This window comes from Somniosus microcephalus, chromosome 12 (assembly GCF_052327205.1).
Source record: "Somniosus microcephalus isolate GS21.2 chromosome 12, FLI_Smic_1.0, whole genome shotgun sequence".
Classification (NCBI taxonomy): domain Eukaryota; kingdom Metazoa; phylum Chordata; class Chondrichthyes; order Squaliformes; family Somniosidae; genus Somniosus; species Somniosus microcephalus.
The window spans coordinates 3,316,603-3,330,007 of NC_140998.1; the positions used below are offsets into that span (position 1 = coordinate 3,316,603).

Consider the following 13,405-nt stretch of genomic DNA (forward strand, 5'->3'; position numbering starts at 1 on the left):
CTCCACCGCCCTCTGTGGCAGAGAATTCCACAGGTTCACCACTCTCTGGGTGAAGAAATTCCTCCTCATTTCAGTCCTAAGTGGCTTACCCCTTATCCTTAGACTATGACCCCTGGTTCTGGACTCCCCGGCCATCAGAAACATCCTTCCTGCATCTAGTCTGTCCATGCCTGACAGAATTTTATAGGTTTCGATGAGATCCCCTCTCAATCTTCTAAACTCCAGTGAGTATTAGCCCAATCGACACAATCTCTCCTCATACGTCATTCCTGCCATCCCAGGTATCAGCCTGGTGAACCTTCGCTGCACTCCTTCCATGGCAAGAACGTCCTTCCTCAGGTAAGGCGACCAAAACTGCACACAATACTCAAGGTGCGGTCTCACCAAGGCCCTGTACAACTGTAGCAAGACATCCTTGTTCCTGTACTCGAACCCTCTTGCTACGAAGGCCAACATACCATTTGCCTTCTTAACCGCCTGCTGCACCTGCATGCTTACCTTCAGCGACTGGTGTACAAGAACACCAAGGTCTCTTTGCACTTCCCCTTCTCCCAATCTATTACCATTCAAATAATAGTCTGCCTTCCTGTTTTTGCCACCAAAGTGGATAACCTCACATTTATCCACATTATAGTGCATTTGCCATGTTTCTGCCCAATCACCCAACCTGTCCAAATCGTGCTGGAGTTTCACGACATCCTCCTCACAGCATACCCTCCTCCCCAGCTTTGTGTCGTCTGCAAATTGAGATATTACATCCAATTCCCTCGTCCAGATCATTAATATATATTGTGAACAGCTGGGGTCCTAGGACCGATCCTTGCGGTACCGCACTAGACACTGCCTGCCACTCGGAAAACAACCCGTTTATTCCAACTCTTTGCTTTCTGTCCGCCAACCAGTTCTCTATCCAAGTCAATACCTTGCCCCCAATCCCATGTGCCTTAATTTTGCACGCTGATCTCTTATGCGGGACCTTATCGAAAGCCTTCTGAAAGTCCAAACACACCACATCCACTGGTTCTCCCTTATCTATTTTTACCAGTTACATCCTCAAAAAATTCCAGTAGATTAGTCAAGCATGATTTACCTTTTGTAAATCCATGTTGACTTTGTCCGATCCAGTCACTGCTTTCCAAGTGCTCTGCTATTACATCTTTTATAATGGACTCTAGCATTTTCCCCACTACCGATGTCAAGCTTACCGGTCTTTAATTCCCCACCTTTTCTCTACCACCTTTTTTGAATAGTGGGGTAACATTAGCTACCCGCCAATCCATGGGTACCGTTCCAGAGTCTATCGAGTTCTGGAAGATGACCAGCAATGCATCTACTATTTCTAGGGCCACTTCCTTAAGTACCCTGGGATGTAGATTATCAGGCCCTGGGGATTGATCGGCCTTCAGTCCCATCAATTTTCCTAACACCATTTCCCTACAAATACTGATTTCTTTCAGTTCCACCCTTTCATCAGACCCTATGTTCCCTGGCATCTCTGGGAGGTTATTTGTGTCCTCCTTTGTGAAGACAGAACCAAAATATGTATTTAGTTGGTGAAATAAAGAATAGATTGGCCTTCCAAAGCTAGGCTTTATTAACTTTAAAATCAGCAGCATATCTTTCCACATCCAGTCCCAACGAAAGCTAGAAAAGGACTGAATTTAAGGTAGCCACAACACATCATGTGATCATCAACTACCAATGAGATTACAACACATATCCCAAGGCAGTTAACAAACAACGAATCACAATACTTTTACTAATCAAGGAATAATCACCACATTCACCCCTCCTTTTAAAATATACTCCAACCTAATAACTTTTACAATTTACAATTAATTGTTTACAACTAAACTATGCACGAGAATAAAACTATTTACATAACACAATACTAAATGAACAACAAAAAATAATAACATTACGCATAAGTATTAAGTATCTCTCAACTAAAACAATATACTATAATATTTCAACAATTTTTAAAACATTACTATCAATTTAAAAGTCCATTTTCAATCGGTCGACCGGATATCTTGTTCGTGTCGACCTTCTTAACCTTGGTGAAATTCCTTGCCCTCCCACGCCAGAAGGCACAGAAGTATCTTCAACAGGAAGGCTATCCATATCCCGATTCTCAACGGTTTCCGGATTAGAAATCCCATCAGAAGATGAACTGGGACGGTCATAAACATCTATCAAAGGCTGACTAATAGAAGTATAATTATCTGCAATCGGATTGGAAATATTCGTAGTATCTGTAACAGCATCCACATTATCCGAATCATGACCATTATTAATATCCTCAGAAGATGGCTGGCCCCCACAAGGAGCCAAGTCTTTAACTGAAACAGTACTTTCTTTCTCATCTTGGAATCGAATATGAGCATATTGGGAATTTGCCTCCAACAGCTCCACCTCCTCCACCAAGGGGTCATATTTTGACAATCTAACATGGCGTCGAAGCAACACAGGTCCCTGCATAGTAAGCCATGAAGGTACCGAATATCCCGTAGTAGATCTCCGCGGATAGTTAAAGAGCCTTTCATGGGGGGTCACATTAGTAGCCGTTGAAAGCAATGATCTAATGGAATGCAGGGCATCAGGCAGCACCATTTCCCACTGTGTATTCTTAAGGTTCCGGGATGTCAATGCCAACATAACTGCCTTGCAGATCACCCCATTGTATCGTTCACACTGTCCATTACCCTGGGGATTATACGGGGTAGTTCTACTAGTAGAAATTCCCCGACTCTGAAGGTATTCCTTCAACTGGGAAGACATAAAAGAACTTCCCTGATCCGAATGGATATACGCAGGCATCCCAAAGATGACAAAAAGTTGAGTCAAACATTTAATAACTGTAGCAGCTGATACATCTGCACAAGGAAAAGCAAAAGGGAACCTTGAAAACTCGTCCACAACAGTAAATATATATCGGTTTTGAGTAGTTGAAGGAAGAGGTCCCTTAAAATCGACACTCAAACGTTCAAAAGGAGAAGTAGCCTTTATAAGATGAGCTCGTTGAGGCTTAAAGAAATTCGGTTTACACCGAGCACAGATAGAACATGATGAAGTCATCCGCTTGACGTCTTCAACTGAAAAAGGCAAGTTCTTACTGCGTACAAAGTGTATCATCCTCGTAACCCCAGGATGACATAAGGCATTGTGAAGATTAATAAGCGTATCTCCGTGAATCACAGAACAATGAGCCCTCGACAGTGCATCAGCAGCAACATTATCCTTCCCCGGACGATAAACTATGTCAAAATGGTAACATGCCAACTCAATCCTCCATCTCATTATTTTATCATTTTTAATCTTTCCAAAATGTTTAACATCAAACATAAAGGACACAGATTTTTGGTCAGTTACCAACGTGATATGTCGCCCCGATAAATAATGTCTCCATTTACGCAATGCTTCTACTATTGCGTATGCCTCTTTTTCTATTGAGGAATGTCTTTTTTCACTATTATTCAAAGTACGTGAGAAAAAGGCCACAGGTCTTCCATTTTGGTTCAAAGTAGCCCCAATTGCAAAATCCGAAGCATCCGTCTCAATCACAAAGGGAACCTGCTCATCAATGGAATGCACAACTGCTCCTAAAATATCCTTTTTAAAATTCTCAAAACATGTCCTGGCCTCCCATGATAGAGGATATGTCGTAACCCGAATAAGAGGCCGGATCTTCCGTGAAAAATTTGCAATCCAATTAGAATAATAAGAAAACAGTCCAACAACTCGTTGCAAAGCCTTAGAATTAGTAGGACAAGGTAAATCGATCAATGGTCGCAGACGTTCTGGATCTGGTTTAATCTTATTTCCCGAAATAATATACCCCAATAGATTTACCTCAGTAGTCGAAAAGATACATTTCTCTTTGTTAAAAGTTAAACCAACTTTTTCCGCAGCTTGAAGGAATCTTTTTAAATTAGAATCATGCTCCACCCTTGATTTGCCACACACTGTGATGTCATCTAAGTATGAAAAGGTGTCAGAGAGGGAGTTATCACTTTTATAAAAGCATCCATTGCCCGTTGAAAACAAGCAACACCATTAGTAACACCAAATGGTATTCGGCAAAACTGATACAGCTTTCCACCAGCCTCAAAGGCCGTATATGGTTGATCCTTCTTAACAATAGGAATCTGATGATAAGCACTCTTTAAATCAATAGTGCTAAAAACTTTATACTGAGATACTTTATTGATAAGCTCATCAATCTTAGGCAAAGGGTACGCGTCTAATTGAGTATACCTATTAATAGTTTGGGAATAGTCTTATCACCATTCGTTTCTTGTGTCTCTCATTAGTTGTGACAACTACCTGTGCTCGCCAAGGCGAACAACTAGGTTCAATGATTCCTTCCAATAAGAGACGTTGAACTTCAGAATTAATAAATTCTCTATCTTCTTGACTTGGTAGCAATTGGCTTACAATCCGACATCAAATTGGAAAAAAGTGATAATGGAGGAATAGATAAAGAGGTTAATCCACAAATAGATAAAGGTGGCTTAGTCCCTCCAAATGAAAGACTAAGAGACTCGTGTAACTGAAGCACATCATGTCCAATCAAAATATCCGCGCAGAGATTAGGCAAAACAGATAGGCGTATATCAGTATACGTATTACCTAGAAGAACCATTTTCACAAAACAACAACCAGCTATTTGTGAAGTAAGGGTCGTCTGAGCCATACACACCTGATACGTAACAGGCGAAATTTTCAAATGCTTCTCCTTCGCAAACTGAAGACTTATAAAACTCTCAGTACTGCCCGTATCTATAAGGGCCTTCACTTCCAACCCATTAACTTGAGCCGTAACTATAGCTTTGTTTAGGCCATGAGCAAATGCAGCAGAAATTGATGCAATAAACGCCCTATCTAAAGGCTGAATAGTCACAGAAGAGGTAGTGGAGGAAGACCCTCCCACACCAGAAGAAGGGAAGGTAATTGAACCTGATGATTTGCACACACGTGCATAATGACCTCTCTTGCCGCATTTACTACACACAGCCTCCCGAGCAGGACACTTCAGACGAGGGTGCCGGATATTCCCACAAAAATAACACTTCTGAATCCTAGAGGCAACGGCCGCCGAAGTAGAAACTGTTTCAAAATCTAGTAAACCACTCCCATTAAGTCCACATAATTCCTTTTCATCCGAAACTGCCGAAACCATAGTCGCAGGCCGATTAAAAAGAGCATAAGAATCCGAACTTCTCTGAGCCACATCCAATGTAGAAGCTTGCTCAAAAGCACTTTTAAGATCCAGAGTCTTATTTTCTAACAATCGCTGACGAATTGATCTAGACAGTAATCCATTAATAAAAGCATCCCGTACCAATTCGTCCTTATGTTCTTCAGCCATCACAGCCTTATAATTACAGTCAACACTAAGGCACCGAAGTGCTTGTAAATAAGTATCCAAAGATTCTCCCACCTGCTGCCTACGGGCAGATAAAAGATGACGTGCAAATACCTCATTCTTTGGTTTAACAAAAATCTTTTCCAATGTAGAAATAGCCTCTTCATAAGTTTTACAGTGCAAAATATATTTATATACATCCGGGTCAATGTAGTTGATCAGCATATTCAGCTTATTTAGAGCCTCTTGATCCAACACGCCCAAAAAGTTTTTAAATGTACAATACCAATGTTTCCATTTATCATCCACTCCAGCAGAATTGGGGTTAGCCTTGAATCGTTCTGGTTGAAGATATCGCTCCATTCTAACATAAAGTTAATAAATTGAAATAAAGAATAGATTTGCCTTCCAAAGCTAGGCTTTATTAACTTTAAAATCAGCAGCATATCTTTCCACATCCAGTCCCAACTAAAGCTAGAAAAGGACTGAATTTAAGGTAGCCACAACACATCATGTGATCATCAGCTACCAATGAGATTACAACACATATCCCAAGGCAGTTAACAAACAACGAATCACAATACTTTTACTAATCAAGGAATAATCACCACAGTTGGTCTGCCATTTCTTTGTTCCCCATTATAAATTCCCCCGATTCTGACTGCAAGGGACCTACGCTTGACTTCACCAATCTTTTTCTCTTCACATATGTATAAAAGCTTTTACAGTCAGTTTTTATGTTCTCTGCAAGCTTACTCTCATATTCTATTTTCCCTTTCTTAATTAATCCCTTTGTCCTCCTTTGTTGAATCCTAAACTGCTCCCAATCCTCAGGATTATTGCTTTTTCTGGCCAATTTATATGCCCTCTCCTTGGACCTTATGTTATGTTCTTATAAGAAATAGGAGCAGGAGTAGGCCAATCGGCCCCTCGAGCCTGCTCCGCCATTCAATAAGATCATGGCTGATCTGATCCTAACCGCCAATCTACTATCACAGAACCATCTCCTGAATCTAACAGAATTAGACACACGAAATAGGAGCAGGATCAGGCTACACAGCCCCTGGGCCCGCTCCACTACCCACAGGGCCATGACCGATCCAAACCTAGACTCATGTCCAAATTCCTGCCCGCTCCCCGTAACCCTTAATTCCCTTTACTTCTAGGAAACTGTCTATTTCTGTTTTAAATTTATGTAATGATGTAGCTTCTACAGCTTTTTGGGGCAGCATATTCCATGGACCTACCACCCTCTGAGTGAAGTAGTTCCTCCTCATCTCAGTTTTGAAAGAGCAGCCCCTTATTCTAAGACTATGCCCCCTAATTCTAGTTTCACCCATCATCGGGAACATCCTCCCTGCATCCACCCGATCCAACCCCTTCACAATCTTATATGTTTCAATAAGATCGCCTCTCATTCTTCTGAACTCCAATGAGTAGAGTCCCAATCTACTCAACCTCTCCTCATATGTCCATCCCCTCATCCCCGGGATTAACCGAGTGAACCTTCTTTGTACTGACTCGAGAGCAAGTATGTCTTTTCTTAAGTATGGACACCAAAACTGTATGCAGTATTCCAGGTGCGGTCTCACCAATACCTTGTACAACTGAAGCAATACCTCCCTATTTTTATATTCTATCCCCCTAGCAATGAAAGCCAACATTCCATTGGCCTTCTTAATCACTTGCTGCACCTGCATACTAACCTTTTGAGTTTCGTGCACCAGGACCCCCAGATCCCTTTGTACTTCAGTACTTTCCAGTTTCTTGCCATTAAGATAAATAACTTACTCTACGATTTTCCCTGCCAAAGTGCATAACCTCACACTTTCCAGTATTGTATTCCATCTGCCAAATCTCTGCCCACTTACTTAGCCTGTCTATGTCCCCTTGCAGGTTTTTTATGTCCTCCTCACTCACTACTTTCCCCCCCATCTTAGTATCATCTGCAAACTTTGATATGTTACTCTCGGTCCCCTCCTCCAAATCGTTAATATAGATTGTAAAGAGTTGGGGACCCAGCACTGACCCCTGCGGAACACCACTAGTTACTGATTGCCAGTCCGAGAATGAACCATTTATCCCAACTCTCTGCCTTCTGTTAGATAGCCAATCCTCTATCCATGCCAGAATATTACCCCCAATCCCGTGATTTTTTATCTTAAGCAATAATCTTTTGTGTGGCACCTTGTCAAATGCCTTTTGGAAGTCTAAATACACTACGTCCACTGGTTCCCCTTTATCCACCCTATATGTTACTTCCTCAAAGAACTCCAGCAAATTTGTCAAACATGACTTCCCCTTCATAAAACCATGCTGACTTTGTCCTATTAAATTATGATTATCCAAATGTCTTGTTACTGTCTCCTTAATAATGGACTCGAAAATTTTACCTACCACAGATGTTAGGCTAACCGGTCTATAGTTTCCAGCCTTCTGCCTACTGCCCTTTTTAAATAAGGGTGTTACATTAGCAGTTTTCCAGTCTGCCGGGACCTTTGCCGAGTCCAGGGAGTTTTGGAAAATTATTACCAATGCATCCACAATCCCTACCGCCACTTCCCTCAAGACCCTAGGATGTAAGCCATCCGGTCCAGGTGATTTATCCTCCTTGAGTCCCATTATTTTACTGAGTACCACTTCCTTAGTGATTTTTATCGTGTTTAGCCCCTCCCCCACTTTAGCCCCCTGTTTGTCCAGTGTTGGGATATTCTTAGTGTCCTCCACTGTAAAGACTGATACAAAATATTCATTCAGTGTTTTTGCCATCTCCATATTTCCCACCATTAATTTCCCGGTCTCATCCTCTAAGGGACCAACATTTACTTTAGCCACCCTTTTTCTTTTTATATAACTATAAAAACTCTTACTATCTGTTTTTATATTTTTTGCTAATTTACTTTCATAATCTATCTTCCCTTTCTTAATCAATCTTTTTGTTATTTTTTGCTGTCTTTTAAAGTTTTCCCAATCCTCTATACTCCCACTAGATTTGGCTACCTTATATGCCCTTGTTTTTAGTCGAATACTATCCTTAATTTCTTTACTTGGCCACGGATGGCTGTCTTTTCTTTTACACCCTTTTCTTCTCAGTGGAATATATATTTTTTGGAAGTTGTAAAATAACTCCTTAAATGTACACCACTGATCATGCATCGTCTTACCCTTTAATCTATTTTCCCAATCCACTCTACTCAATTCTGCTCTCATACCTTCATAGTCTCCTTTATTCAAGCTTAGCACGCTTGTTTGAGATCCAACCTTCTCACCCTCTAATTGAATATGGAATTCAACCATGTTATGGTCACTCATTCCAAGGGGATCCTTTACTAGGACATTTTTAATTAATCCTGTCTCGTTACACAGGACCAGATCTAAGGTTGCTTTGCCCCCTGGTCGGTTCAGTTACATACTGCTCAAGAAACCCATCCCTAATACACTCAATGAACTCATCCTCAAGGCAGCCCTGCCCAATTTGATTTATCCAATTAATATGATAGTTAAAATCCCCCATAATTATAGATGTTCCCTTATTACAAGCCTCAACTATTTCCTGATTGATACTCCGTCCAACAGAGTTGCAACTGTTCGGAGGCCTATAGACTACGCCCACTAGTGTTTTTTTCCCCTTATTATTCCTTATCTCCACCCAAACTGTTTCATTATCCTGATCTTTTGACCCAATATCATTTCTCTGTATTACAGTGATTCCTTCCTTTATTAACATAGCCACCCCACCTCCCCTTCCTTCCTGCCTGTCCTTCCTGATCGTTAAATAACCTGGTATGTTTAATTCCCAGGCATTGTCACCCTGCAGCCATGTTTCTGTAATGGTCACAAGATCATACCCATATGTAGTTATTTGTGCCATTAACTCGTCTATTTTGTTACGAATGCTACGTGCATTCAGATAGAGAACTTTCAAATATGTTTTGTGACACTTAGTTCCTGCTTTTGCCCTTTTTATTACTTTACCTTTTACTCCATACCTTCTGCCCCTTCCTGACACGCTCTGGTTTTTAATTTCCCCACTGCTACCTAAGTCGATGACCTTCTCTGTTGTCATTTTTATTATTTGCTCTCTAGGAACCTCCCCCCCACTAGTTAGTTTAAAGCACTCTCTACCGCCCTAGTTATATGATCCGCCAGGACTCTAGTCCCAGCACTGGCCAAGTGAAGCCCGTCCCAACGGAACAGCTCCCTCCTGCCCCAGTACTGGTGCCAGTGTCCCAGGAAGCAAAACCCATTTCTCCCACACCAGTCTTTGAGCCACGCATTTAGCTCTCTAATTTTATTTGTCCTAGCCAAATTCGTTCGTGGCTCAGGTAATAATCCAGAGATTATTACCCTTGAGGTTCTGTTTTTTAATTTGACCCCTAGCTGCTCATACTCCTTTAACAGAACTGGCTTCCTAGTCCTATCTACGTCATTTGTACCAACATGGACCACGACAACTGGATCCACCCCCTCCCACTGGAAGTTTCTTTCGAGCCCAGAGGAGATGTCCTTAACCCTGGCACCGGGTAGGCAACACAGCCTTCGGGACTCTTGCTCTCGGCTGCAGAGAACTCTATCTATCCCCCTAATAATACTATCCCCTACCACTACAACATTTCTATTTACTCCCCCCTCTTGAATGGCCCCCCGTTCCACGGTGCTGTGGCCAGGTTGCTCATCCTCCCTGCAGTCCCTGCTCCTGTCCCCACAGGGAGTAAGAACCTCGAACCTGTTGGTCAAGAGCAAGGGCTGCGGCTCCTCCAGCTCTACCTCCTGGATCCACGTACCTGCCTCACTCGTAGTCGCACCGTCCTGTCCCTGACCTACATCTGAATTACTTAACTTCATAGGTGTGACCACCTCCTGATACACAGAGTCCAGGTACTTTTCCCCCTCCCTGATGTGTCGCAGTGTCTGAAGCTCAGACTCCAGCTCATCAACATGAAGCTGGAGTTCCTGTAGCAGCAGACACTTATCACAGACGTAATCACCGTGAGCCTCAATGGGGTTCACCGGCTCCCACATCTCGCAACAGTAGCACATCACCTGCTCCATTCTATGTAATTAATTAAATTTTTTATTGTTAGTTATGGACACCCTCTGCCCGATTTTAGATGCTAGTATCCCCTTTAATTAATTGGATTTAAATAAAATCAATCCCTCTAGTTACACCAGTTAAATGGTTTACCAACAGTCACTCTGCACCAGAAAGGCCTTATTAACTACAACCCACAGAGTTAAAGTTTGAAAAGAGCACCTAACACCCGACTTACCCTAACTCACACTTACCCAAACTCACAGCACTCTCTGCTGACCTCGCACTCAGTTCCCTAATTTCCCTTGTTAGCCACGGTTGGGTCACCTTTTTTGTTTTATTTTTATGCCAAACTGGGATGAACAAATTCTGTAGTTCATCCATTCGGTCTTTGAATGTTTGCCATTGCCTATCCACCGTCAACCCTTTGAGTGCCATTCCCCAATCAATCCTACCCAACTCGCTCCTCAGACCATCATAGTTTCCTTTATTTAAATTGAGGACCCTAGTCTCCGAGTCAACTACTTCATTCTCCATCTTAATGAAGAATTCGATCATATTATGATCGCTCCGACCCAAGGGGCCTCTTACAACAAGATTGCTAATTAATCCTTTCTCGTTACATAATACCCAGTCTAAGATGGCCTGATCTCTGGTTGGTTCCTCGACATATTGGTCCAGGAAACCATCCCGTAAACACTCCAGGAATTCCTCCTCCACAGTATTGTTACTCATTTGGTTGGCCCAATCTATATGTAGATTAAAGTCACCCATGATGACTGCTGTGCCCTTATTGCACGCTTCTTTAATTTCTCTTTTAATGCCATCCCCAACCTCCGCCTTACTGTTTGGAGGTCTATATACTACTCCCACTAATGTTTTTTTACCCTTAGTATTTCTCAATTCTACCCATACAGATTCCACCTCATCAGAGCTAATATCCTTCATTACAATTGTGTTAATCCCTTCTTTAACCAGTAATGCTACCCCACCTCCCTTTCCTTTTTGCCTACCTTTCCTGAATATCGAATACCCCTGGATGTTGAGTTCCCAGTCCTGGCCTTCCTTGAGCCACGTTTCCGTAATCCCAACCAAATCATATTTGTTTACTTCTATTTGCGCAGCCAATTCATCCACCTTATTACAAATGCTCCTCGCATTAAGACACAAAGCCTTCAGGCTTGTTTTTTTAACGCTCTTAGACCTATTAGAATTATTATTTACTGTGGCCATGTTTGATTTAAACCGTTGATTTCTCTGACTGCCACTTTTGTTTTTCTCCTTCCTATCTTTTGCTTTTATCCTTGTTTCCCTTTCCTCTGTCTCCCTTCTCAGGTTCCCAACCCCCTGCCATTTTAGTTTAAACCCTCCCCCACAGCACTAGCAAACACTCCCCCTAGGACATTGGTTCCAGCCCTGCCCAGGTGCAAACCGTCCGGTTTGAACTGGTCCCACCTCCCCCAGAACCGGTTCCAATGTCCCAGGAACTTGAATCCCTCCCCCTGGCACCATTCCTCTAGCCACGTATTCATCTGAAGTATCCTTCTATTCCTACTCTGACTAGCACGTGGCACTGGTAGCAATCCTGAGATTACTACCTTTGAGGTCCTGTGTTTTAATTTATCTCCTAACTCCCTATACTCTGTTTTTAGGACCCCATCCCGCTTTTTACCTATATCGTTGGTGCCTATATGCACCACGACAACTGGCTGTTCACCCTCCCCTTCCAAGATGTTCTGGAGTCGCTCGGAGACATCCTTGACCCTTGCACCAGGGAGGCAACACACCATCCTGGAGTCTCGTTTGCGGCCGCAGAAACGCCTATCTATTCCCCTTACAATTGAATCTCTGTCTCTGTCTCTCTCTCTCTGTCTCTCTCTCTGTCTCTCTCTCTGTCTCTCTCTCTCTCTCTCTCTGTCTCTCTCTCTGTCTCTCTCTGTCTCTCTCTGTCTCTCTCTCTGTCTCTCTCTCTGTCTCTCTCTCTCTCTCTCTCTCTCTCTCTCTCTCTGTCTCTCTCTCTCTGTCTCTCTCTCTGTCTCTGTCTCTCTCTGCTGACTGCTGTCTGAACATCTCTCTGTCTCTCAGGTGAACTGCCTTGACTCGGAGGAATGTGCGGGTTTTGTTAAGCAGCAGTGTGAGTGCACTGGTGTGCGAGGTGAGGTGAGGAGGCTGCACGACCTGCTGACCCAGTGTTTAATGCAACAACAGAGCGAGCAGCAGGAGAGGGAGCAGCTCGGTGCTGAGATGCACTGTCTGAGCGAGGAAGTGGATCGGGTAAGGCGCTCATTCACTGTTGCTTTATACTCAAGTAGCTGAGAAGAATAAAGATTTTGAAGTGAATTTTCAATGATTTGATCTGAGCAAGTTCCCAAAACGTGTACCTCAATGAAACCCCTTCTTGTGTTTCTCTTGACAGTTACAACAACGTCTGACAGCGAAAGAGGAAACAATCGACCATCTGGAGAGGCAGGTCAGTAATGCTGGGTTCCCGGGGTCGGTCACGCTGTGTTCCCGGGGTCGGTCACGCTGTGTTCCCGGGGTCGGTCACGCTGTGTTCCCGGGGTCGGTAACGCTGTGTTCCCGGGGTCGGTAACCCTGTGTTCCCGGGGTCGGTAACGCTGTGTTCCCGGGGTCAGTAATGCTGGGTTCCCGGGGTCGGTAACCCTGTGTTCCCGGGGTCGGTAACGCTGTGTTCCCGGGGTCGGTAACCCTGGGTTCCCGGGGTCGGTAACCCTGGGTTCCCGGGGTCGGTAACCCTGGGTTCCCGGGGTCGGTCACGCTGTGTTCCCGGGGTCGGTAACGCTGTGTTCCCGGGGTCGGTAACGCTGTGTTCCCGGGGTCGGTAACGCTGGGTTCCCGGGGTCGGTAACGCTGTGTTCCCGGGGTCGGTAACGCTGGGTTCCCGGGGTCGGTAACGCTGGGTTCCCGGGGTCGGTAACGCTGGGTTCCCGGGGTCGGTAACGCTGGGTTCCCGGGGTCGGTAACGCTGGGTTCCCGGGGTCGGT

General features: G+C 43.7%; 1 protein-coding gene across 1 annotated transcript in view; it reads left to right on the forward strand.

Moving 5' to 3' along the window:
• Nucleotides 1–12,993, forward strand: part of LOC147108986 (serine/threonine-protein kinase Nek9-like) — a 92,679-nt gene extending 79,686 nt beyond the window's left edge. The window contains exons 15-16 of the mRNA XM_086004160.1: nucleotides 12,486–12,674; nucleotides 12,817–12,993. Of these exons, the coding sequence (XP_085860286.1) occupies nucleotides 12,486–12,674; nucleotides 12,817–12,993 (366 nt within the window). The remainder of the gene's footprint in view (nucleotides 1–12,485; nucleotides 12,675–12,816) is intronic.
• Nucleotides 12,994–13,405: the final 412 nt, after the last annotated feature.